Genomic DNA, 27938 nt, shown 5'->3' on the forward strand with positions numbered 1-27938 from the left:
AGTGGACACAGACCTGTCATGCACCTGCTCGGGGGGGGATCAGCACAGAGATCCCCCGCTGAGCAGGTGGATCAACTTAACTGATTCCGCTCCGTCTGAAATGGGCCTAATTGAACAAGCTAGTTAAGTTAAAAGCTGATTGGCTACCATGCACCTGCACCCAATTTTGAATTGTGCAGCTCATTATATATATATATATATATATATATATATATATATATATATATATATATATATATATATATATATATATATATATATATATATATATATATATATATATATATATATATATATATATAAAAAATCAGCCCCTACCCTGTCCACCTTTAGGAGTTCCCTGAAAACTCATTTATTCAGGGAAGCGTATCCCACACCCACCTAACAATTGTCCCCGAGCCACCCCCCCATCAAATCATTCTCTGCAGCTATTACCTTTTATACCACCACCCCCTCCCTTTAGAATGTAAGCTCTACGAGCCGGGCCCTCCTGTACCTTTTTTATTGTGTTGTCCCCCCTATACATTGTAAAGTGCTGCGTAAACTGTTGGCGCTATATAAATCGTTAAGAATAATAATAATAATAATAATAATAAAAAAAATTATATATATATATATATATATATATATATATATATATATATAAAAATAGGCCCGGTCTGTAAGTGGTTAAAGGATTTATAGTGCGGAACCATAAAAAACGCTCTTCCTAACCTGGAACAAGAGATCTTTTGTTGTGATGTCATACACCAGACACGTGTTGTTTTCATCCACTACGGCAAGCTTGTTGCGAGTGGCGCTCATGTCCAGACATCGCACAGATGTGGCCTGTTTGAGAAGGGTGATGGCAAAGAGGTTGTCCACAAAAATCTTCAGGATCTGATGAAAAACATAAAACAGGAAAAAATAAGAGAGGGTGAATGAAGTGTGTGTTTTTCCACAACAGTCAGCAAGTTCGCTGCTACATAGTTGATCGTCTGTTGTTCGCCGTTGTTCAGGGTGACCCCAAAAATTCCTACCCAAGATCTGATAACAATGGAAATGAAGCAGACCAGGAAAACATTTAGAAGCCATGGAGGTAATGCTTACTAAAGGGCACAGGAAGGGGTCTTATACAAGGAAATATTAGTGAGCATATAAACCTGTGCTATGGAAACAGGGGAGGGAAAAAAAAAAGCAGGCTTGGTAAATAGACTGTCCAGCTGAGCCATACTTCAGTCATACAGTGCTAATCAGAAAAAAAGTCTCACTCCGCCATCTAGTGGTCATTTAGGTAACTGAAACATAATTCCAAAAGGACTTTAAAAGCAAAAATACACACAGAAATTTTACATGAAATAAAAAAAGAAAAAAAAAAGAAGAAGATTTAGCATTAATTTTACAATGCTATTCAGAAAATCTGTTTCAGTAACAAATAAAAAAGAAAGCATTAAAAGTGATATTAAAGTCAACATTTTCTGCGATATAAAAATATGCTATTTTATACATTTGCTCTTTTTATTTTTAATTTTTTTATTTTTTTATTTCCACTGCTGGAGGAGGAAAAGAGGCGTGGCTTTGGCCCTCTTGCTCTATCTGTGTGTGCAGCTGCATGTAAACTGTAGTTCCAAACAGGAACGTGCCCATAGAGGAGCCTATTGTGGGACTGGCAGGCACAAGGGGCACCAATATAATGGGAGTCTGGCAGCGCGGCCGGGAGAAAAGTTTAAGAAAGAAACTCAGAAAAAAAAAGCAGCAAGTGCATGCAAGTTCTATTAGCCTCTCCTTTACCAAAAAAAAAAAAAAAAATGGCTTTAATATCACTTTAAAGCTGAAGCCTGGCCACAAGAATTTTCATCAAAATGTATTCCACAATAGCCACAAAGGATACAAATCCACAGTTATGAGCCTGTGAATGAAGCAGTGACATCATCAGTGTGCTGCACATCGCCTGTGCAGAAAGCAGAGCTGTGAGGGAGAGACCCAGCAGGCTCCACCCACTATGGGTTGCCAACAGAAAACTACAGGAGGTGGGGGTGGAAACAAGACATTTGCTTAAAGTGGTCGTAAACTATTACATCTACCCAATGAAGTGCCTGGCCTCAGGTGATAAACAGATGAAACAAATGCTCCTACATAAGTTGTACCTGTTTATCTGCAGCCATCTGTGCATCCATTAAAAGCACAGAATTTACACAGGATCTCTCAGCTTTAAAAAGTAAGGGGCTGGGAGCTGAAATAACACTTTGCAGAGCTTGGTGAGATTGGAGGGGAGGGGAGCACACAGGAACAGAGCTGAGGCTTTCAATCACAGGTTGTGTGCTGGAGCTCTCCCCACTGTCACCTGTTTATCTCTTGGTATCAGAAAAACCTGTCAGAATTGACAGATAGCAGAGAAAGAATGCAGAAGACAGGAATGACACTCAGTGCTCTGGATTGAGACAAGTACACACTATAGAGGGATATGCTTTGTTCATATTTTATGTTTGAGGTTCACAATCACGTTAACCAAGTATTCAGCTTTAAAGCCAATGAATGAGCATGACTGCCAGTCATCTAACAGTTTCAGGAACAAAGCCCAGTAATCACCAACACACTCTCCTTACTACAGGCAAGACACCAAACAGAAATTTACATTCTAAAATGTCAATTCCAGGGCAGGTTTGGCTGCTTAGGAGGTTTGATATACAATGGTGGGGAATTACCAAAATTTCCTATGCCACTCTCCTAAACTATAAATACGAAGCAGATCTCCGCTCCTTACTAACAAAGGGGGGAGGGGGGGTACAAGCTCTTTTGTCAATTAGGAGTAATCTGTTCCATTTTCTATGCTGCATAGGGTTAGGGTTTCCCCTTGAAGTACAAGGTTAGGACTCAAGGATTGGAATAGGGACCTCCAACAAAAGGTAAGCAGGCGTCCCCCAGAGGCCAAAGGTCAAGAGGCGTGGCTGACCCACCCCCAACAAAGTTCCGCTGAGAGCAAAAAAGGGAAAGGAAGGTTGGTAACTGATTTTTAGCTGGCACTATAGATAGGGAAAGGTACTTTCTCTGCTTATAGTCAGGCTCTGCTCATGTAGTGTATTCACTACACAGGCAGAGAGGCATGTGAGCTGTCTGTCAGGTTATTAGCAGATAGGTTCACATCCCAAAGCTTTGTTGAGTCCACCCAATGGGCAAAATTTTATTATTTTCTGACTGCTAAAATTTCAGTCTATTGTTACAAATTATACAAACATGACTTTCAGTGGTATTACCTGTCCATTCTTCAGACCCACCAATAGGCCTTCCCTGCCAGAGGAGCCCCCAATAACCTTGATATAGCGGATAAGAGACTCCATCATCCATTCTCGTTCCTTGACACCTTTAAAGGACAAACACTGTAGCCGCTTCTCCTGTGACAGGCGAGAAAGATATCACTTTAGTATGACACGTTGAGAATGCCAACATAACTGATACAGGGTGAACTGGTATTACCATCTCCTTCAGCACCTTTTATGTTTGAACAGACAGAGCCGTTTTTTTAAACCTGTATATTTTAACATGTTAATTTAATAAAATCGTATTTGTTTTATATACTTGTGTATGCCAAATGTTATGTCACCATTAGTCTACTAGCTTCAAACCACAAATTCTTCCATTTTGTCTACTCTACAATAGGGTGCATGTGAGATGCGCAACTGCTGAGGACGCGGAGGTATGTATCCGTGGCACATATCTGGTACCCGGAAGCAGTGGCCAGTACACAGGAATGACATTAATTGATAAGCTCCACCAGTTACCAAACATCACTCCATACCCTGTGCCTCAGTCGCCAATAAGAGCATACTCATTGGACAAGGCAATTACAGATCTAAAAAGGGTGACAGAAAAAAGGAGTACGAAAGATAATATCTGGGACCTTTAACAGTCTAGGCTTTGGTAGAGCAGGCAGTCCTCACCTGGCACAGGATGACATGCTGCGAACACACCACCAGCAGATTGCATTCAAACTTCTTAATGATCTTCTCCTTCACTCGATAATGCATGTCGGCGGCATCTTCAGAATACAACTCATAGATGAGGATCTTCTCTGGCATCTGAATGGCCAATCTGTTCTTATAGATTGCGATCTTCTTTACCAGCTCCCGACACTTAATTCTCACTGAAACCGGGATCAAAGATGGTTATTTGACATGCTCAGAATCATAGCTAAAATTTCCGGTCTGACTTTTTATCACCAATAACAGTTTGACTTACTGTCTGGAGTGTAATTGCCAAGTCTGGGGTGTAAGCTCCATGTTCGAGTTACCGTCTGCGGTGTAAGCTAAAGTCTGACTTCCTGTCCGGGGTGTAAGCTAAAGTCTGACTTCCTGTCTCTAGTGTAAAGCTCCTTTCACACTTGTAAGATGACAAAGTCGTACAACTTGCATTACGACTTTACAGTGCAACACTAATGCGACTTTTGGTGCGACTTTCATCTGACTTTACATTCTCTGAACCAAAGTCGCATTAAAATTTAGACCAACGTAGTGCAGGAACCTTTTCTGCAGTCACAACTGACTTCTGTAGTGTCAGCAGGAACGGTTCTCATAGAAATACATTAAATTGAGTGCCCTGCCACTTAGGGTCTCAGAAGTCAGATCCCAATTCACACAATTGTGAAAGGAGTCTAAGGGATAAGCCCTGCTGGTGTAAGCTCCAAGTCCGACTTCCTGTCTGGGGGTGTAAGCTCCAAGTAAGACTTCCTGTCTGGGGGTGTAAGCTCCAAGTAAGACTTCCTGTCTGGGGGTGTAAGCTCCAAGTAAGACTTCCTGTCTGGGGGTGTAAGCTCCAAGTAAGACTTCCTGTCTGGGGGTGTAAGCTCCAAGTAAGACTTCCTGTCTGGGGTGTAAGCTCCAAGTACGACTTCCTGTCTGGGGTGTAAGCTCCAAGTACGACTTCCTGTCTGGGGTGTAAGCTCCAAGTACGACTTCCTGTCTGGGGTAAGGATGAGAGAAGATTCTGGACAGCCTCACTATGAAAGATTAGCCTTTATTCATAAAAATTGAGGATATCAAAAATACATGCCACAGCAGAACACAGGATAAAAGACTGATACGTTTCACCCTATAAAACCGTGCATTATCATAGCTTATGAGAACTATGATTAAGCTTGGTTTTATAGTGTGAAACGCATCAGTCTTTTATCCTGTGTTCTGCTGTGGCATGTATTTTTGATATCATAAATTTTTATGAATAAAGGCTAATCTTTCGTAGTGAGGCTGTCCAAAATCTTCTCTCATCCTTACTGCTATATGCATTGCTAGCACCTGCCACTTCAATTCTGAGGAGAGATACATTTCCAATTGATCCACTTAGAGCAGTGATTTCCTTTTCTCTTCGTGTCTGGGGTGTAAGCTCCAAGTCAGACTCCCTGCATGGGGTGTAAGCTCCAAGTCAGACTCCCTGCATGGGGTGTAAGCGCCAAGTCAGACTCCCTGCATGGGGTGTAAGCGCCAAGTCAGACTCCCTGCATGGGGCGTAAGCGCCAAGTCAGACTCCCTGCATGGGGCGTAAGCTCCAAGTCAGACTCCCTGCATGGGGCGTAAGCGCCAAGTCAGACTCCCTGCATGGGGCGTAAGCGCCAAGTCAGACTCCCTGCATGGGGCGTAAGCGCCAAGTCAGACTCCCTGCATGGGGCGTAAGCGCCAAGTCAGACTCCCTGCATGGGGCGTAAGCTCCAAGTCAGACTCCCTGCATGGGGCGTAAGCTCCAAGTCCGACTCCCTGCATGGGGCGTAAGCTCCAAGTCCGACTCCCTGCATGGGGCGTAAGCTCCAAGTCCGACTCCCAGCATAGGGTGTAAGCTCCAAGTCCGACTCCCTGCATGGGGTGTAAGCTCCAAGTCCGACTCCCTGCATGGGGGTGTAAGCTCCAAGTCCGACTCCCTGCATGGGGGTGTAAGCTCCAAGTCCGACTCCCTGCATGGGGTGTAAGCTCCAAGTCCGACTCCCTGCATGGGGTGTAAGCTCCAAGTCCGACTCCCTGCATGGGGTGTAAGCTCCAAGTCCGACTCCCTGCATGGGGGTGTAAGCTCCAAGTCCGACTCCCTGCATGGGGGTGTAAGCTCCAAGTCCGACTCCCTGCATGGGGTGTAAGCTCCAAGTCCGACTCCCTGCATGGGGTGTAAGCTCCAAGTCCAACTCCCTGCATGGGGTGTAAGCTCCAAGTCCAACTCCCTGCATGGGGTGTAAGCTCCAAGTCCGACTCCCTGCATGGGGTGTAAGCTCCAAGTCTGACATTGCCGAAGTTTCTCTCTTTACCCCATGTGACAGTTGGATGTGCCTGTACAGCCAATTGCTAAGCAAACGGTTAGGTGGGAGTAAGAGAAGTAATCTCATGTTCTCGATTCTTACAAGTGCTGAATACATTTCTTTGTTCTCGGCAGAAAAACAATGTGGCAGGGGAGTAAAGAAAGATGTATGCTGCTGGCATGGAAGACATTAACTTCAACCTGTTCTTTTGCCCTGCAAGGGCAAAGCACAGGGTCGCTTATACTGGGTTAACTGAAGGCAAGGTGCCAGTATATATTTATTTATCCTCCGCACCCTCTTGTAGACAAAAACCCAGGGGGCATATGGTATGCAAAGATAAACTTTGGTGCAAGTTGTACTTCAGGCAGTCCAACCCACCCCATACCCAATAAATGCACCTTAAAACAGCTAGGCCGCGTACACACGGGCGGACTGTTCGCCCAACTTTGTCCGCTGAACAGTGTTTGGGCGGACAGTCCGCTCGTGTGTGGGCTTTCAGCGGACAGTTTCAGCGGACAGTTTTACGGACAAGGTTTTTCGGAATTTCCGAAAAACTGTCCGCTGAAACCTTGTTTCAGCGAACAGTCCGCTCGTGTGTAGGCTTGTTCGTCAAACAAAGTTGCGCGCATGCTCATAAAGGATTTTCACGCCGAAAGCTATAATGCAGTGTATAGGACGTCGTATTTTTCGTCCCGTCGTACGTGCCGTTCACGTCATCGCGCACGGTTTCAGCAAACTGTTCGTTCGTCGTGTGTGGGCATGTCCGTCCATGCTAATTTTGAGCGGACTGTTTGCCGAAACTGTTGGACGGACAAAGTTGGGCGAACAGTCCGCGCGTGTGTACGCGGCCCTAGAAGTCTCTTTCTAATGTGTCGTGTGACCTAAGATATTTGCAAACTACATGTGCTCAGGGATCAGGGGCTTGCAGGGTGCACAGAGGAGGAATCGTGGAAAGTCACTGGCATCCTCTAGTGTCCTGGTGCCCAACCTGCAGCCAGGGGTCCTTATGCTGTTCTTAAGCATTTTTTGTGCAGCCCTTGGAATCCTGTTTCCCTACTGCTCTGTAATAGCAGTGATCTCTAGCATTCCTATACAAGTCTTCGTCTGTCTACTGAAGCCTGTATACAATTTCCAACAACACTTAAGCCTCGTAACACACGATCAGATTGATTGTTGGCCAGCAAAACCATGGAATTTTGTCCAAAGGGCGTTCGCCCAAACTTGTCTTGCATACACATGGCCACACAATTGTTGGCCAACAATTACTAACGTAGTGACGTACTACGTGGTTTTTCAGCTCTTCTGCTAATTTCATGTTAGTAGAAGTTTGGCGAGTCTTGATTCGTGCTTTTCATTACGCACTTTTCAGTTCGTTTCTGAACGGCCGTTCGTCAACCAGCCATGTTGCGGAATTGAAGGAGATAACGTGTTATTTATCATTGGCCTTCGAGTTATTGCTTTGACATTATTTTTTGGTTGAATAATGATTTGATTTGGTATATTTTCTATATTTTTGGATGCATAGAATGCACTTTTTGGTTAACTTCTATTGGCAGATAGCATGTCTAATTTTAATTTGTTTTCTTTTTTTTTTAAATGCACAATAAAAAAAAAATTGTGGAGAATAATACTTGGCTGTGTGTTTTACATCAAATGACAGTTTGGGAGTAGGAAGTTACATTTAAAAAAATACAATGTAAAATTGACAAGGGACACCAACATAGTTGTATCTTTGATTTTAAAAACTATGGGCCATCCCTGACCTAGACTGGTTGTGTTGCTTACCTTTTTGCTCAGTTATGAGGTGCTGCACTATAACGTCGGTCATACAGTCCCTGAAGGCGTATCGGTCCTTATATAGGCCATGCACTGTACTGAAGATGAGCTGGTAGAAGGCGAGGGTCCCATCCTGGCAGCCAATCACCTGCACGACAATACAAATGAATGGGTGATTGGGACACAAATTGGCTTCATCCCGAAAAGAACTACGTTAGTAGAAACCAATGACTGATTTCTGAAGATACACAGAAGAGAGAATTTAACGAAGGTTTCGTTTATGCCTTGTGTCATCAATCTGTCTCACCACATAATTGGAATCAGGTTTGACTCTGCAGGTCCACACCCAGGAATTCTGCTCCCCGATAGCGCCAAGGCGTACCCCGTCTTTGGTAAACAGAGACACCTGCCTGTCAGATCCGCTCAGAATGATATATTCTCCTTTGGAAAAGTAGTTGACACAGCAGGGATCAAACCCCAGAGCTCTGTCCTTTCCAACCTGCAATAAGAAAATAAGTATATACACAAAACAAGCACATTTTACATTGGCATTCCCTGTATCTGCACCAAACGGTGACCACATACACTTAATCTTGATGCAAGCAATCATTCATTCCTTATTATTTTACCACACTTCCTTTATTTTAGGCTGGGTTCACATTGCAGCGATGCGGGAACGCCGCGAATCCGCAGCGGGTTCCCGCATCGCATGCCTGCCGGCGGCAGTTCACACTGCCCTATGAGAACTGCTGGGAGTGTCAGTGAAACGTTAATGACACCCCCAGATCAGTTGGCATATCGCAGTGCGATCTGCAAACTCGGACAGGAATCGGATCGCATGGTGTGAACACCCATGCGATCCGATTCAGCTGCGGACCAAAAAAAGGGTCCTGTGCGAGTTTGGGGCTGGTGCGATGCGAATTCAGCCATACTATCTGTATGGCTGAACTCGCATCGCACAGAGATCGGATGTGATTTGCACTGCAGTGCGGTGCGAATCACATCCGGTTCTCGTAGCCGCAGCAGTGTGAACCCAGCCTTAGGCCTCATACGCACTGTCAACACCAAACACAGGAGGTTTTCTGGGAAAGTATGAGCAACTTTTAGGCCTCGTGCACACGTTTTGCAAACTCTCCTAGAAGCTGCTCATATTGGCAGCAGAAAAAACGCTTGATGCTTGTAAAAGTGCGTAATGCGTTTGGGCGTGTGAAGCGCTTGGACATTAATTAATTAATTAAATTATGGTCAAGAATTAAATGCACCTAGCGTTAAAGCACATTTAGACGCATTTAAATGCGTCAAACTTTTTTATGCCAAAACACTACTGATCCTGGGTGCACTGGCAGTGGGGTTTTTGCCTCTAAAAGCTTATGTGTGCATGGACACATTGGCTAACATGCAGAGGCGTTTAGAGGCAAAATAAAAAACAAACAAACACACGCCAGATGCCCCTGGGGCAGCTAAAAAAAAAAAAAAAACATCCAATACAAACATCCAATACATCCTTACAAGCTTATGGCTTGTAATGCTCATAGCGTGCTCTTTTTAACTGCTTAATGTGATATCCTCCCAGGATCAGCCCACGCTTTGGATCTATCACCCATTGTGTCCACCGGACACAGCCGATAACAGATTACTGTACCGGCCCGCTGTCGATACCATGTGCTTGCTGTGGCCAATCACAGCAGATCACATGACAATTGTACACAATGAATGGCTTTGATTCAGGCCATTCATTGTGTACTATTGTGATGAGCTCTACGATTGGCCACAGTGATCACATGGTACAGAAAGGTAAAGAAAGGTACAGAAAGGGTCAATCGAAGCCCACCTGTACCATGTGAATAGTTGTGGCCAATCACAGCTAATAATAATAGTAAACACTGAATGGATAGTTTTATTCAGAAAACATTCACAGTTATAAGCAATCAATAGAAAGAAAAAAAAAATCCTGATCACCTCCCCAGGGTAGTACAGTGTTACTATAGTAACATTGTATTGCTGTGGTCACTGTATGTAAAGAAAAAAAATATATAAAAAATAAAAATGTAATAAAAAAAGTTAATACTTCAAAAATGAAAAAAATAAAATAAAAAATGGTTTTCATCGGCACACCAGTTATATGATATGATGACGCTGTACTGCACTGGTGACAGTATGTAAAATTTTTTTTTAAAAGAAACATTGTGACAAAAAAATACAACTTTAAAAAAAAATTAAAAAAAAATTAATAAAAACTCCACCATGCCTCTTACTAAATACCTTGGACTGTCTACGTTCCAAAAAAAAAAGGATGGGTATGTGTACTGTCCTGGTGTTTTCGGGCCTCTAGTACATCAGAAATTATCGATTTTCAGATATATCTAATAGTTTGTGGACTCTATCATTTTCCTACCGACTAAATAATATACACTGATTTGGGTTATTTTACTAAAGAAATGTAGCAGAATACATTATGGCCTAAATTTTTGAAGAAAGGATACTTATTTACTAAATTTTATAACAGAAATCAAGAAAAAAATTGTGTTTTTTTTCCCCAAAATTCTTTGGTCTTTTTTTTGTTTAGCAAAAAATAAGAAAACCCCAGTGGTGATTAAATACCACCAAAAGAAAGCTCTATTTGTGTAATAAAAATAGCATAAAGTTACAGTGTTGCATGGCGGCACAATTGTCATCCAAAGCGTGACAGCGCTGAAAGCTGAAAAATGGCCTGGGCAGGAAGGGGGATAAAGTGTCAGGTTATTGACGTGGTTAAAAATAGATGAACAAGGCAATCAGTACCTGCTTTCCGCTGAGCTGATAAAAAGAAAGCTTCTGGCCCCAGTCCGCCACAGCCAGGATGTCATTATGCTCGTCCCTGACATAAAAAGAAGCACACAACACACAAGGAATTTCAAAATTGATTTACTATTTGAAAAAACAAATCAGGTAAAAGAGGTGTTTTAACAGTGTTTAACTACTTCCATACCAGGCCTATTTTGGCACTCCTCTCTCACATGTAAAAAATAAATAAATAAAAATCATAAAAAAATTTTTATTTTTTCTCCTCCCTAGAGACCCTAGGGAATAAGATGGTGGTCGTTACACTTTTTTTTTTTGTCACACCGTATTTGCGCAGCAATTTTTCAAACTTGTTTTTTTCATGGATTAAAAAAAAAAAAAAAAAAAAAAAACACACACCCTCTAAAGATAGCCAAATTTTTTTTGTATAATATGACAGAGGTAATGTTACACTGAGTAAAGAGATACTCAACATGTCACACTTTAAAATTGTGCACACTCATATAATGGCGCCAATCTTTGGTACTTAAAAAAAAATCACCATAGGCGCCGCTTAAATTTTTTTTACAGGTTACCAGTTTAGCCTTACAGAGGAGGCAAGAATTGTTGCTCTCGCTCTAACATTTGCGGCAATACCTCACATGTGTGGTTTGAATGCCGTTTACAAATGTGGGCGCGACATACGTATGCGTTGATTTCAATGGGTAGGAGCGGTTTAGGAGCGGTGAATACACCGCTCCTTCACCGCTCCAAAAATGCGGCTAGCAGGACTTTTTTCACCGTCCTGCCAGCACACCGCTCCAGTGTGAAAGCCCTCCGGCTTTCACACTGGAGTGAAAGGGGCCGGTTTTTGTCAGGCGCTACACAGGCGCTATTTTTTTAGCGCTGTAACGCCTGAAAACCGCCCCAGTGTGAAAGGGGCCTAAGTCCAGGGCGTTATATGATGGCCTTGGACGGGAAGTGGTTCAATTGATAGATTCAGTGCCACTTTAAGGGCTCGTTCCCACCATACGTGCATGAAAACTGATGGGTGCTGAAGGGAAAACTGCACAGATTTTACTTGGAGAGACATCAGTTTTCACACGCGTCAGTTATTTGCCCTAGTCACACCAATGTTGTTGTCATGTCAGTTTTTTTCATATGCAAAAAACTGCATATATGTTGCAGATTCCTGCGCAGAAAAAAAAAAAACTGCACATTTTGATGTGAACAGGGCACATAGAGAACAATTTTTTTTTATTTTTTGTTCCCTTGCAGAACGCGTTCAGACAAACTGACGTCTCTGCACCATGCTCTGCATTCCTGGAGTTCATCAACTGACAAAAAAAAAAAATGTAGGACTGAGAATTCTGTCTTCAAATTCAAAGAATTCTAATCTTCAAATATGATATTTCACCAATAAAAGACATCAGTGTGTGATTCACACGACTAGTGTCTGTCCAAATCTACAATATTACTACTAAGCTTACAGACCCTGCAAAGAAAGCATAGGCCCAACCAGGACCAAGGCTGGATTGACATCTATGCATTTTTTTGTGCTTTTTGCAGATTTGCACTACAGTCCATTTAACATGGTTTTCTATGGAACACGTTCTGTAGTGCAAATCTGCAAAATGCAATAGGTGCGAATCCAGCCTAAAGGGGGGGATCAACCAGAGCCGACAGCCAAATGCAGGAAGTTGTGCTGCCACTTGTAGTTCCCTAGCAAAGGAAGGCCTGTGACAGAAAGTCACGTTGCACAGATTATTTGGACAGCGAAGACTCACTTGGAAGGATTCCAGCATATGGACCATACAGGGGAAAGCGTTCCTCCGGGACGTTCAATCTTGACCTTCTCGTCTCCGTTCTTGTTCCTGATGCTCACTACACCATTAAACATCCCCAGTGCAAGGTACTGTCCATCATTTGTCCAGCTGGTAACAAAATAAGTTATGTAAAAATACAACAAGCTATGTTCTCCGATAACTTAAAAGTGACATAACAGATAAAAGTTTAAAGCGGAGTTCCACCCAAAAATGGAACTTCTGCTTTAAGCACTCCTCGCCCCCTTACATGCCACATTTGGCATGTCATTTTTTTTGGGGGGGGGGGGTGGGGGCTTCATTAGGAGGGGGGACTTCCTGTCCCACTTCCTCCTTCCACCCAGGGACCGCCTAGGCGACTCCTTTCGCCTTAGGCGGCACCTCCCTCTAGGCCAGTGATGGCGAACCTTGGCACCCCAGATGTTTTGGAACTACATTTCCCATGATGCTCCACTACACTGCAGAGTGCATGAGCATCATGGGAAATGTAGTTCCAAAACATCTGGAGTGCCAAGGTTCGCCATCACTGCTCTAGGCGATCTCCCGGGACATGTGACAGGTCCCAGGAGATCGCCTGTCCACTCCGGGAGTTCAGCGAGACTCGCGCATGCGCCGTGCGTGCCCGGCCATGAACTTGAAAGCTGTCACGGCCAGGTGCCCAGAGTGGCAATGGAGGCGCTGGCGGAGAGGAGGGGGAGGGGGAGAGGAGCAACACCCTGTTTGGCCACATCGCTGAACCGTGGAACAGGTAAGTGACTGTTTATTAAAAGTCAGCAACTACACTTTTTGTAGCTGCTGACTTTTAATAAACATAAAAAGCCTGGAACTCCGCTTTAACTTAGAAAGTGCATCCAAACTATATCAAAATCTCCACACATGAGAATTACCTTTCTATATGGCAACTTGGCACTAAAGCCAGAAATAGGCATTTCAAATCTTCCCAAGGTGGAAGGAAAGAAATTCAAATATATGGGGTAGGTACCTTTTATGAATCTATTCTTACTTCTTTTCTTTTTCATTTTTTCTTACAAATTGGTGTCCGTGGTTAAATTGGGGGGGGGGGTTTGGCTGCACCATACTTCCAGCTTCATTTCACAGTTTTGCTCTGCTGTTTCTGTCTATAGTGTGTCCTGTCTAAACCTCTTGGCGTTGAATATTGGCGCCCCTGAAGAAGCCTTTGTTAAGGCGAAACATGTTGGGATACTCTCGAATCAGCCAAATACCACCTCAACTAAATTGAATGACTAGACATGGATGTTCAATTACGAATAACCAATGTGGTTTGTGTGTCACCTTGATTTTCCCTTTTGTGTTTTAAAAAATTGTATTTAATAAACAAAACAACTTTTTTATTTTAACAAACGGCATATCATCCTTTTTTCTTTTCCTTTTTTCATCCTGTAATTGGGGTTTCTACTTATATAAAAAAAAAAAACAATTAGAAAAATATTTTCCTTTCTTTATATGATATGATAAAGTGTTTGGCACCGCAATAATCCCCCTCCCCCTCTTTTCTTCAATTTTTCAAATACATGGCTTACCTTAAGCCAGGTACACATGAGCCGAATGTTGGGAGACAATTGCCGGTTTAAAAAAAAAAAAAACAACACGTCCGACATTTGGCCCGTGTGTATGTCAGTCTGTCGGACGTGCATGCTGGAAAACCAGCAGCCAACCAAGTCCCGGAGTGTTCTTGTGGGGGGTGCTTTACTAACTTCGTACTAACCCTCGACATTCTTTAGTGGCTCTGACCGGAGCTGACAGTTTTTTTCCGTTCAACCCAAAAAACGAATATTGTGTACCCATCTTCAGCCTACAACACCAGTGAAAAGTATTCACGCTGATCTTACCAATACAAATAAATGCAAATCTGATTTACCTGCAGCAGGTGATTTTACTGCTCACTTTGTGTTTAGACACAGACTTCTGTTCGGGAGACCACAGCCCTGACAGGTAGAAGACAATATATGAGAGATCGTTCCTTCCAGAGAAGTACAATGTTTAAGAGACTGTTTAAGAGACTGAGAAAAAAAAAAAAAAAAAAAAAAAAAACTCACCAAAGTCACTGGAGGAGCAGGAGGCCAGCTGGTGGGTAACAGGATTGTAGGAGACACACTGGATGGAGTCATTGTGCCTAATAATTAAAGGAAATGGGTTTTTTTTTTTTTTTTTTTAAGATATATTTATTGAATTTTGAGTTTACAAAAAAGACAAAATGTGTGTGTGTGTGTATATATATATATATATATATATATATATATATATATATATATATATATATATATATATATATATATATATATATATATATATATAAAAAAAAAAAAAAAAAACACAAGTAATCCACTTACCCCAAATTTTATTGAACACTCTTGGTTTCTTCCGAAGTTCAAACATAAAATTTATATAATGTGGTGTAGCGGTTAGCACTCTCGCCTAGCAGTAAAAAGGGTCGCTGGTTCGAATCCCAACCACAACACTACCTGCCTGGAGTTTGCATGTTCTCCCTGTGCCTGCGTGGGTTTCCTCCGGGTACTCCGGTTTCCTCCCACACTCCAAAGACTTGCTGGTAGGTTAATTGGCTTCTGTCTAAACTGGCCCTAGTATATGAACGTGAGTTAGGGACCTTAGATTGTAAGCTCCTTGAGGGTAGGGACCGATGTGAATGTACATGTAAAGCACTGTGTACATTGACGGCGCTATACAAGTACCTTAAATAAATAAAAGTAAATATAAGGGTAGAGAGTCATTAACGAGTTTTAACCAATGCGTCAGAGTAGGTGATGGTGACCCATTCCAGGATAACAGAAGTGATTTCTTGGCATAAAAATATAGCATACGTAGCAGTCTCTTAGCATGTGAAGAGAGCGTAAGGCCGCGTACACACGGGCGGATTGTCTGCCCAACTAAGTTCGTCAGACAATCCGACAGACAGTCCGTCCAACTTTTGAATGAATGGACTTGACCACACACGACGAACAGACAGTCCGCTGAAAGCTTGCGCGATGACGTGTACAGCACGTACGACGGGACTAGAAATACGACGTCCAATACACTGCAGTGCAACCTTTCGCCGTGTAAATCCTTTCTGAGCATGCGCCATACTTAGTCCGTCCAACTTGCCTACTCACGAGAGGACTGTCCGCTGAAACCAAGTTTGGACGGACAAAATTCCGGAAATTCCGTAAGACTTTGTTCGTCAGACAGTCCGCTGAAAAAGTCCGCTGAAGCCCACACACGAGCGGATTGTCCGCTGAAACACGGTTCAGCGGACTAAGTTGGGCAGACAATCCGCCCGTGTGTACGCGGCCTTAGATTCCCAAATGTACCCAACAGACAATTCTTGTGGTTCAAAATATTCGGGAGACCCAATGCAGTGGAAATGAAGGAACCTACGTCTGTCCAAAATCTCTAAACTACTGAGCAGGACCATTGAAAGACATTAGGGCTGTTACTGATTAAAATTTTCGAGGTCGATTTTTTTTTAAATCGATTAATTGACTAATCTCGATTAATTATAACGCACATACAGATCCAACTAATTTTGGCTGATCTCCTTGCACTGCAACTCTGCATTAGTCAGTGGTAAATGTGGTATACACTATATACAGTGCCTTGCGAAAGTATTCGGCCCCCTTGAACTTTTCAACCTTTTGCCACATTTCAGGCTTTAAACATAAAGATATAAAATTTTTATTTTTTGTGAAGAATCACCAACAAGTGGGACACAATTGTGAAGTGGAACGAAATCTATTGGATAATTTAAACTTTTTTAGCAAATAAAAAAACTGAAAAGTGGTGCGTGCAAAATCCAATAGATTTTGTTCCACTTCACAATTGTGTCCCACTTGTTGGTGATTCTTCACAAAAAATAAAAATTTTATATCTTTATGTTTGAAGCCTGAAATGTGGCAAAAGGTTGAAAAGTTCAAGGGGGCCGAATACTTTCGCAAGGCAATGTACAATCCCCTGACACTAGTTAGTTTCCACAATCCATGACTTAACTTCACAGTTCACACAAATACGTTTTAAATTCAAACTGTAGCACTGACGTAAGTCATTTTTTTTAAACTTTAAGAAAAACGTAGAAAGTTAGTATAACTTTAATTATAAAACTTATCTAGTATATTGACTGTCAGTCATTTTATAGTAGGCAAGTAGGCATCACTTTAGCCAGTCACGCAGACATACCAGAGTGTTTACATTTTGTTGTTGTTTTTACAACGTTAAAAAACGGAGGTTATCAAATTTGCCTACCCTTAGCTCACTGAATGATCCCAGTTAACCACATTCATATTTACCATCACTGTCCAGGCTGTCCAGTGACGTCACGAACATCAATGTCACCAGACTCCTCCCCCCTTCCCTTCGTTAGAAGACGGAGGCACTTGGGGAAGGGGGGGGGGGGGGGGGGAGTCCGGTGACATCACCGGATCTCCAATGGAACTCCCTGAAGACCCAGAAGCCAGTGGAGAGGTGAGTACCAATCAAAAGAATCTTGATCGATCAAAAAATTTTTTACGATTAATCTAAGAATGAATCTTTAATTTTCCCAGCCCTAAAAGACATGTTTACTACCATTGATTAAAAAGGACTATACAGCATCAGAACACCTGCCTCAGAAACCTCAGGAGGAAGCTGCTAACCTCCGCCTCTTATGTCCCGTACACACGAGCGGATTCCGTGGGAAAAAACTTGGATGGTTTTTCTGACGGAATTCTGCTGAAGCTTGGCTTGCATACACACGGTCACACAAAAGTTCTCGGAACTTTCGACCGTCAAGAACGCGGTGACGTACAACATTGCGACAAGCGGAGAAAATGCATACTAGCTCATTATGCCTTTGTCTTACAAGGTTTTTTTTTTTTCCAGGTTTACAATCACTTTAAAAGCACTCACGTGTATTTCAAAATGCCTTCCAGTTTGGAGGTCCATATGATGACACTTTTATCAGCAGATCCCGAGGCAAACCTCTTACCTATAATCAAAAAGAAAGTGTAAAAAAATAAAAAAAAAATAAAAAGAATTATATTGCTCTAGTCACTGATTTTAAAGCTTATTTGTTGACTATTATTATAATTACTGTACACATAAGTGCTGATTCACACAGGGGCAACAAGACTTCAGCACAACTTTGCAAGGCGACTTCAACGCGACTTACAACACGACTTCAAGTCGCCCCCAGGACAGACGACTTTGGCTGTGGCCAATCAGAGAATAATCAGCTCTCTGGGAGGGGTTTGCCTGGGTAAACTACATTTATTTTCCTGTAAAGTCACTTCAATATAGATGGAGATCCGACTTGGAGGCGACTTCCATTGAATTCTATGGGTGCAGGTCGCCTAGAAGTCGCCTTGAAGTAGTAGAGGAACCTTTTCTGAAGTCGGATTGAGTTCAGTAGTGTGCATTAAGACGGCTCTCATTGACTATAATGCAATTCCCAATGTCAAGCGACTTGGGGGCGACTTGAGGGCTGACAAGTCGGATCGTGTGAACCGACCCTTAAGGCTATGTTCACCTTTTGCAAAAATAAAGAAATAAAATAAATGCGCATCTTTATGTAGGTACAAAATGTGCATTTATTTTTTTTTTTTTTTACTCTGCAGCCTTTATAAGGATTGTACCCGCAATCAGCAGATCGCAAGTTCAATACCAGGATCCTTACAGGCAGGCAGTTACTGAAGTCTAGGAAGAATCAATATAAATACATGTTTAACGTTACCAAAGGTGAACTTATCATTGAATGTGTTCTTATTACCAAACAAACATTGCCAATCTAAGTTTATGTAAAAAATATTGGGTCACATGTTCTCTCCTGATTTTAAGGACCTGTCTGCAGTCGACTGTTTTGGTTAAGCCACCCAATCAGAAGGTCCGCCTGAGTGGTTTGACCAGGTCAGCCCCTCAAGAAATGGTATTGATGCAACCCTAATTTTATGCATTAAGGTGACATACCTACTGTGCTGCAGCTATAAACCCCCCCCCCCCCCCCCCCCCCCACTTCACCTTTTTTTTACCTGAGCCCAAACCAAACCAGCTATGTGCACGAGTGTAGTGGCTCCAGCCAAGCCACTGTCTCTTTCCTCATTGGACAGACTGATGGCAGCAGGAGCCATTGAATCCCGCTGCTGTCAATCAAGTCCTGTGACAAGGGAGCAGGGGGGGGGGGCAGGGGCTGAGCCCCACTGTCTGTGTCAATGGACACAGCAGCAAGGCTCGTGAGCAAGCCCACGTGGGTGCCCCCAGCAACTTACCATGGGGGCACCAGATGAAGAGAAGGGGCCTGGAGCGCAGGCAGAGGAAGATTGGGGCTGCTTTCTGCAAAATCATTACACAGAGCAGGTAAGTATAAGCGCGTTTGTTATTTTTATTTAAAAAAAAAAAACACATTTTTAAATTAACCACTTTAACGCTTTAGAACCCCTTTAGGTCTAAGGAATGAACTGGCTCCATCAAACTCTCTCCATCTGTGCGACTGTTCCCCCACAGCGTTCTCTCTATGCTGATCTGGCCTGTGGTCGCACGCTGACCTCCTGACATACAATGCAGGGCTAGGAATGAGCTCAGGTGTGTTCAGATCCTAGTCCAAACCCAACTGAGGGAGCACACCAGGAAGCTGTCACCTGTACTGGGCCAATCATCTGTGGCATGGGTATTCCCAGCTTCTTGACGTGCTAGCTCAGGTGGGTTCAGACTAGGACTTGTACATGCCTGAGCTCATCCCAATGTGGGACTAATCGTCCTGGAATGTATGTGATGATGCCGATGGCCTGCCCATAGCCTGGAGAAAAGAAGAGATGAGGGTAGTGCCAGAGCCTTGAATACGGTGATTAATTTACCTTTTCATCCTGGAGTTGGACTTTAAATAGAGAAAGGACTTTTTGGAGAAAAAAAAAAAAAAAAAAAACACATACACACCAATATGAAATCATCTGGTTATTTACCATCTTTGGCATACGCCACACAATATACCATATCCTTATGCCCCTTTAATGGCTGAAGTAAGGTCCCATCCGATGTGTCATAGACCTGCAAATACACAAAAAATTAAAAACACACACTTTATTAACCTGAAGATCCATCCAATGTCAGCATTATATAAAATAGAATTATGGGCAACATTTTTTTTGTCATTTTGGATAGAGTAAGGGAGGGTTATAACCCCGTCAATCCCCCCCCCCCCCAACTATCTGTGTCCCATGGGGGGGGGGGGGGATTTCCCTCCACTTCCTGTCCCATTACCAAACCAATTAACCACTTGCCTACTGTGCATTTTCACCAGCCCAGGACAATTTTTAGCCTTCAGTGCTCTCACACTTTGAATGTCAATTGCGCGACCTTGCAACACTGTACCCATATGACTTTTTTTTTCACGCAAAAACACTTTTTTTGGTGGTATTTAATCACTGCTGGGTTTTTTATTTTTTTCCTGAAAAAATAAGTCTGAAAATCTTTTAGAAAAGCGTTTTAAATAAGTAATTTTTCTCCTTTACCGATGTGCGCTGATGAGGCGGCACTGATTAGGTGGTACTGATAGGCTGCACTGATGAGCATGCACCACTGACTAGCAGCACTAATGGGCAATGCAGATCAGTGCCCCCGATTACCTGTACATGTCTCCCCTGCGAGGGGATGCCACTGATTGGCCCTCCTCACACTCTGTCAGTGTGTGCCGAGGAGAGCAGATGGCAATGGCCCTACCTTGTTTACATGTGATCAGCTGTGATTGGACACAGCCGATCACTTGGGTAAAGAGCCTCGTCATCGACTCTTTACCAAGATCGGGGTCATGCCATACCCAGGTGCCCCTAATGGACGCACCGCCACTGGTTTGGTCCCACCCTATTTTGTTCTGAGAGCGGGACGGGAAGTCGCTGTCTCACTTCTGGCACACAGTGCTGTATACTGTGCATAGCTGAGTCTACACACAGGATTATACACAGCGCACACACAGCAGGCACATCTAGTAGTGAAGGTAATACTTTGCTGGGACCAGCTTGGTCCAAACAAACTATTTACCTGCCTGCTGAACACACACAGTAAATATACTGCGAGCGGGCGGCAGGTGCAGGCATAATTATGTACACGTACGCGATCGGGCTCCTTCTGGGTATGTAGCGCGTGCATGCGCACCCTCTGCTGTGCTTGGACACAGCACAAGTTTGGCAGCTGCGGTTTCAGCCAATTATTTCGGCTGTGTCCAATCACACAGAGTTCTGCGTTTACAGCGATCTGGCCGTTTCAGGGGGAAATAACAGCCAGATAGTAAAGTAAATGCAGCACATATTACACATTGTTAGGCACACAGTTAACCCTGTGATCGCCCCTAGATGTTAACCCCTTCCCAGCCAATGTCATTAGTACAGTGGCTGCGTACAGTATTTTCCCTGATCAGCATATTAGTGTCACTATTGATGCCAGTGACCCTTCCAGTGAGGGTATGTTAGTGCCAGATTGCCCACCACAGTCCCACTAAATTTCAGTATATACACCATAGTTTGTAGACGCTATGACTTTCACACACACCAATTAATATACATTTATTGGGATTGTATTGTAGCAGAATACATTTTGGCCTAAATTTATGAAGAAATAAGATTTTTTTTTTATTGGAGATACAGAGAGATAGAGATAGATATAGAGATAAAAAATATTTTTTTTTACACTTTCAGTCTTTTTTCACATTTACTGTATTTATCAGCGTATAACACGCACATTAATTTTAAGAGGGAAGTTTCAGGAAAAAAACAACAACTTACATTTTAAATAAGGAACTTTGAAGCAAAATAAGGGTCAGTGCCCATCTGCAGCCTCATCATTGCCATCAGTGCAGCCGGATCAATGTCCATATCTGCAGCCTCACAAGTGCCATCAATGCAGCCTCATCAGCCCACATCAAGGCAGCGGCCTCGCCATTGCCATCAAGGCAGCGGCCTCGCCATTGCCATCAAGGCAGCGGCCTCGCCATTGCCATCAAGGCAGCGGCCTCGCCATTGCCATCAAGGCAGCCTGATCGATGCCCATCTGCAGCCATTTAGTGAGAATCTCCTATGATAGACAGAACACTGGTCCAATGGCGGCCCAGGAGACGGGACTTCCTATTACAGAGGCCGCCAAGTAAACAGAAGAGTCTCACTGTATGTAATCTGATGATGACACTCCCTTCTCCCCCCTCCGAGGCAGCTAAAATTTAAGTATTGGCTTATAACACGCACACGCCATATGCACCCGAATCTGATGGTGAAAAAGTGAGTGTTATACGCCAATAAATACAGTATATAATAATAAAAAAAAAAAAAACAGTGGTGATCAATTGCCATCAAAAGAAAGCTCCATTTGTGTGAAAAAAATAATATAAATTAAATTTGCGTACAGTGTTGCATAAACGCTCAATCGCCAAAGTAGCGCAGTGTTGAATAGCAATTTTTATTTTAAATGGCCTGGTCATGAAGGGGGTAAAACCTTGCGGGGCTGAAGAGGTTAAACTTCACTACAAGCTGGAGATAATCTGTAACATATTGTAAATTCCAGAGAACATTGCGATTTTATGATTACTGTCAGAACGATATCCGTGACGTCATCACCTACCAGAACTTTATTTCCCGCAGCCACGATCAGCTGCGTCCCGTCAGGTTTGAAGGCCAAATCAAAGATACTGGAGGAGGAACAGAACAATAAAAGATTATTGAAGAGTTGGGTAGAAATTTTAAACACGGAGAAGCTAATTTATTACAAAGTAGAATCTGAAATAAAGGCAACTAAAGGAAATACAAATATTCTTCCTGCGATATTTTTATCAAATAAAGAGACACCGTCCTTCCCGATTTGACTTGTTTGTTGCAGCCATTGTTCTTGTTAATCACATTCTCACAATAAAACACAAATTTAAAAGAACACCACAGATCCAAAATCACATGAGACTAAGGCCGCGTACACACGGGCGGACTGTTCGCCCAACCTTGTCCGCTGAACAGTGTTTGGGCGGACAGTCCGCTCGTGTGTGGGCTTTCAGCGGACAGTTTCAGCGGACAGTTGGACGGACAAAGTCTTTCGGAAATTCCGAAAAACTGTCCGCTGAAACTGTGTTTGAGCGAACAGTCCGCCCGTGTGTGGGCCAGTCCGCTGTACTTTCGAAATGAGCAGACTGTTCCCGCTCGGAAAGTCCGCCCATTTCGAGCGCGTGTACAGGTAGGCGGGGCCCGCGAAGGAGACTTCGCGGGTTCCGCCGCCTGGAATGGGCTTAAAGGGGAACCCCAACGCCGAAAAAAAATCGGCGTGGGGGTTCCCCCCAAGTCCACACCAGACCCTTGTCCGAGCACGCTACCCGGCCGGCCAGGAAAGGGGGGCGAGCGAGCGCGCCCCCCCTCCTGAGCCGTACCAGGCCGCGTGCCCTCAACATGGGGGGGTGCCTTGGGGAAGGGGGGCCGCGCGGCCCCCCCCACCCCAAAGCACCTTGTCCCCATGTTGATGAGGACAAGGGCCTCTTCCCGACAACCCTGGCCGTTGGTTGTCGGGGTCTGCGGGCGGGGGGCTTATCGGAATCCGGGAGCCCCCTTTAAGAAGGGGGCCCCCGGATACCGGCCCCCCACCCTATGTGAATGAGTATGGGGTACAATGTACCCCTACCCATTCACCTGTGAAATAAAGTACAAAAAAAAAAACACAACACAGGGGAAAAAATATTTTATTGCACAGCTCCGGGGGTCTTCCGTCTTCGGGGGTCTTCTCGCCGGACTCCTCCGCTATGTGTGTGTAGCTCTTTTGCTAGCGGAGGAGTCCGGCTTTCTTCCTCCCCGCCGCCGGCCTCTTCTCCCGACTTCGGGGGTCTTGTCCCCCTCTTCGGTTCTTCTGCCGGGCCACCGCGCCTGGTCCGGTGGCCCGGTCTTCTGTCGCCGCTGCCTTCCGTTCTTCTGTCGCCGCCTTCGGTTCTTCTGCCGGGCCACCGCGCCTTCCTGTAGCTCTTTTACAGGCGGTGGCCCGGTCTTCTGTCGCCGCTGTCGCCGCCGACTTCCGTTCGTGTTCTTCTTCTTGTTCTTCTCCAGGAGATGTTGACACGTCGCTCCCTCCGGCCGGAATGCCAGAGCCGCGCTGTGCGGTCACTTATATAGTGACAATGGGGCGGGGTCACATGGTATATGTCACATGGGTTGGTCACATGGGTTGATGTCACATGGGGACTATGACATCGTAAGGGGGCGGGGTCACCATGTGACCAACCCATGTGACATATACCATGTGACCCCGCCCCATTGTCACTATATATACATATATATTCTTTGTTTTGTAAATTCTATCTAGGATGAGGTACCGCCTGCTGGTTATCCTAATATCACTGAAGTCATTTTAGGAACTTTCACATGACACACTGAGGCTCCGAACTCCTGCTTGGTATGCACGCTGCACCCCCCCTCACCTCCTATGCACGCTGCACCCCCCCCCTCGCCTCCTATGCACGCTGCACCCCCCCCCTCGCCTCCTATGCACGCTGCACCCCCCCTCGCCTTCTATGCACGCTGCACCCCCCCTCGCCTCCTATGCACGCTGCACCCCCCCTCGCCTCCTATGCACGCTGCACCCCCCCTCACCTCCTATGCACGCCGCACCCCCCCCTCGCCTCCTATGCACGCTGCACCCCCCCACCTCCTATGCACGCTGCACCCCCCCGCCTCCTATGCACGCTGCACCCCCCCTCGCCTCCTATGCACGCTGCACCCCCCCCTCGCCTCCTATGCACGCTGCACCCCCCCTCGCCTCCTAAGCACGCTGCACCCCCCCACCTCCTATGCACGCTGCACCCCCCCCTCACCTCCTATGCACGCTGCACCCCCCCTCGCCTTCTATGCACGCTGCACCCCCCCTCGCCTCCTATGCACGCTGCACCCCCCCTCGCCTCCTATGCACGCTGTACCCCCCCTCGCCTCCTATGCACGCTGCACCCCCCCACCTCCTATGCACGCTGCACCCCCCCCTCGCCTCCTATGCACGCTGCACCCCCCCCTCGCCTCCTATGCACGCTGCACTCCCCCCTCGCCTCCTATGCACACTGCACTCCCCCCTTGCCTCCTATGCACGCTGCAACTCCCCCCTTGCCTCCTATGCACGCTGCAACTCCCCCCTCGCCTCCTATGCACGCTGCAACTCCCCCCTTGCCTCCTATGCACGCTGCAACTCCCCCCTCGCCTCCTATGCACGCTGCAACTCCCCCCTCACCTCCTATGCATGCTGCAACCCCCCTTGCCTCCTATGCACACTGCACCACCCCCCCCCCCCCCTCCGCCCCAGCTCCTATGCACGTTGTGGCCCCCCTCGCCTCCTATGCACGTTGTGGCACTCCAGCCACCGTGCCCCCTACAGTTTCGATGCATGCTGTGCCTTTCCCTTTCCCCACCTTTATGCACGCTGTGGCCCCCAGCTCCTGGTTGCTATGTGCAATGGGGCCCCTGGCTCCTGGTTGCTATGTACACTGGGCCCCCAGATTCTGGTTGCTATGTACACTGGGCCCCCCAGCTTCTGGTTGCTATGTACACTGTGGCCCCCAGCTTCTGGTTGCTATGTACACTGTGGCCCCCAGCTTCTGGTTGCTATGTACACTGTGGCCCCCAGCTCCTGGTTGCTATGTACACTGTGGCCCCCAGCTCCTGGTTGCCATGCAAACCCCCCGAGCCTCCTTACCATTGCTCCACCTTGTCCCTGTCATGGACTTTATCCACCCAGGTGGGGACAGCCCTCATGTCTCCGGTATCACCGAGTCCTCACCGGCCGCTCCTCCGTCTCCTCCGGTCACCACAACAACTCACAGCTCATTACCATCCCGAACCCCGCCCCCTGACGCTGACAGCATGGACCGGCACATGCGCGGAGAGAACCTGTACACTGAGCATGCGCCATCAGGTACTTTCCGCTCAGCTGTGTCACGTGATGGCATGGCGGGATCTATACTGGACAGGTAAGTACAAAAATGACCGGGGGAGGGGGAGGGGATCAGACCTCCAGCTACCAAGAGAGCAGACCGGATATTATCCAGGAAATGTTATTAGAGAGGATGATAAATCCCCCCTCCATATGGTGTGATTTGTATAATAACACAGACTATAGAGCATGCCAGGAGTGACAGTTATCAGAAGTGACAGTTATCTGGAGTGTTATCAGAAGTGACAGTTAGCTGTGTATTCAAATTGTTTACTTCCTATTTTTTATCCGTAAAAAAAGAAACATTCAGTTTGGATTCTATAAATAATCATTTCAGTTTGTCCCTCCTTGTGATTGGTGATGCAGTGATCACATGACTCCGCCCACTTCATCATGTAACTGTCGCGGAGCGCGTGCACACCTGACAGTTATCCCCACGGGGGCGGCGGTGTCAGGGAACTGTGACCCTCCCCCCCCCCCCGCAGGTGAATTGGTGCGCCAATGTGGCAGAATTATTAAATTGATGAAATTTGCTAAAAATAAATCTGGCGTGCCTGGAAACGACAGAAAGGAGGAACGTGGCGCCGGCGTGACCGCTATGAAAAGGGAGCGCAGAGAAGTGAAAACACAGCCCAACCGCCAATAAAAAGTCACACGCCATGGAAGTGTTTGAGGATCTGATACATTTTTTCATTACTTTTAATATTTAAACATTTTTTTTTTTAAATGTTTTATTAATTTTAAATTATTGGAAATTTTTACGTTTATATTCATCATTCTTTTTTTTTATTATTAGTTTTTAAACCTTTTTTTAATCTTTAATATTTTTTAACTTTTTTTTTTTTTTTGAAGATGTTATACTTTTTTATTTCTAATAGTTTTTATCTTTCCTTTTTTTTAGTTTTTATATTTTTTCATTTGTTTTCTTGAATATTTTACAGTTTTTATCTTTTGAAGGTTTTAAATGATTTTATTAATTTTTTTCATTTTTGTTGGGGTTTTTATTTTTAAGATGTTATAATTTTATTTTTATTTTTAAAAAGTTAAAGCTTTCATTTACTTTCTTGAATCTATTTTTTATTCATTTGTTTGAATGTTTGATTATTTAAAAAAAATGTATCTTTAACATACACGTGTGTGTGTGTGTGTGTGTGTGTGTGTGTGTGTGTGTGTGTGTGTGTGTGTGTGTGTGTGTATGTATCTATATATATATATATATATATATATATATATATATATATATCACTACATCCCTTCCTGCTTACTGGAGCCATAAAGGCTCCAAATAAATAAAAATAAAAAAAGACAGAATTAAAAACAGCCAATCTTGGCGTTTTGAATGCTTTTAAGTGCAAAGGAGAGATTTTGGGGTCTTATGGACCGCAGATCCCTCCATAAAGAGGACCTGTCACTGCCTATTACATTACTGACACAGGGGATGTATACATTCCTTGTGACAGCAATAAAAGTGATCAGATTTTGTTTATTTTTTTTTAAATGACAGTGAAAAAATAAAATAAATAAGAAAAAAAAAATTACCGCGCCCCATCCCTCCGAACTCACGTGCAGAAGCGAACGCATACGTAAGCCGTGCCCGCAAATCTAAACAGTGTTCAAGACCACACATGTGAGGTATCGCCGCGATCGTTGGAGCGAGAGCAATAATTCTAGCCCCAGACCTCCTCTGTAACTCTAAACTGGTAACCCGTAGAAATGTTTAAATACGTTTCCTATGGAGATTTTATGGAGTACCGCAGTTTGCCATTCCACGAGCGTGCGCAATTTTAAAGTGTGACATGTAAGGTATCTATTTGCTCGGCGTAACATCATCTTTCACGTTATACAAAAAAATTGGTATAGGTTTTTTTTTTTTTTTATTATTCATTAAAAAGGTTTTTTTTTTTTTTTTTTTTAAATACTGGTGTACCGGGGTGATGCCTGCAGCTGCAGGCATTGTAATGTTCTTTAGAGCAGACGGTCCGCGTTCTTGTGATAATCAGTCGCTGGGTGGTTATTACAAGCAGCGGGACGGGACTTCCCTGTTTTTAATAAAAAATAAAATACTGGTCTACCGGGGTGATGCCTGCAGCAAAAAATTGCAAAAAAATGGGCTAACTTTACTGCTCCTTCCCTTTTTTTTTTCTGATGAAATTGTTTTTCTTTCCCCCAAAAAATTGCATTTGAAAGACCGCTGCGCAAATACAGTGTGACATAAAGTATTGGAACATTCGCCATTTTATTCTCTAGGGTCTCTGCTAAAAAATGTATGTATGTATATATATATATATATATTAGAGGTCGACCGATATATCGGCCGGCCGATATATCGGCCGATATTTGCCGTTTTTTAAATAATCGGCATCGGCCGATTTTGTTAGTAAAAAGCCGATTCTACAGCGGGACTTTGAAATGAGTTCTGT

The 27938-nt window shown here is 44.3% G+C and overlaps 2 protein-coding genes across 11 annotated transcripts in view; one reads left to right on the forward strand and one right to left on the reverse strand.

The window, feature by feature from the left end:
• Window positions 1–25439, reverse strand: part of IFT122 (intraflagellar transport 122) — a 112373-nt gene extending 86934 nt beyond the window's left edge. For both annotated transcript variants that reach the window (XM_077451603.1, XM_077451601.1), the window contains exons 1-13: window positions 25282–25439; window positions 22198–22264; window positions 19554–19638; window positions 17509–17587; window positions 14667–14743; window positions 14489–14555; window positions 12574–12720; window positions 10808–10883; window positions 8334–8525; window positions 8036–8174; window positions 3918–4120; window positions 3234–3371; window positions 715–879 (exon numbers count right to left, since the gene is read on the reverse strand). In XM_077451603.1, coding sequence (XP_077307729.1) covers window positions 715–879; window positions 3234–3371; window positions 3918–4120; window positions 8036–8174; window positions 8334–8525; window positions 10808–10883; window positions 12574–12720; window positions 14489–14555; window positions 14667–14743; window positions 17509–17587; window positions 19554–19638; window positions 22198–22264; window positions 25282–25340 — 1494 coding nt within the window. In that variant the 5' untranslated portion in view covers window positions 25341–25439. The remainder of the gene's footprint in view (window positions 1–714; window positions 880–3233; window positions 3372–3917; window positions 4121–8035; window positions 8175–8333; window positions 8526–10807; window positions 10884–12573; window positions 12721–14488; window positions 14556–14666; window positions 14744–17508; window positions 17588–19553; window positions 19639–22197; window positions 22265–25281) is intronic.
• Window positions 25440–25455: 16 nt separating this feature from the next.
• The window catches only part of MBD4 (methyl-CpG binding domain 4, DNA glycosylase), a 43715-nt gene continuing 41232 nt past the window's right edge, over window positions 25456–27938 (forward strand). For all 9 annotated transcript variants that reach the window (XR_013262278.1, XR_013262279.1, XR_013262277.1 and 6 more), the window contains exon 1: window positions 25456–25555. Coding sequence is in view for 6 of the 9 variants with exons in the window: in XM_077451607.1 (XP_077307733.1) it covers window positions 25461–25555 (95 nt within the window). In the remaining 3 variants the exon portion in view is untranslated. The remainder of the gene's footprint in view (window positions 25556–27938) is intronic.

The sequence above is a fragment of the Lithobates pipiens genome, unplaced genomic scaffold (assembly GCF_037356315.1).
Source record: "Lithobates pipiens isolate NorthernLeopardFrog02 unplaced genomic scaffold, aLitPip1_a1.2 Scaffold_23, whole genome shotgun sequence".
Classification (NCBI taxonomy): Eukaryota; Metazoa; Chordata; class Amphibia; order Anura; family Ranidae; genus Lithobates; species Lithobates pipiens.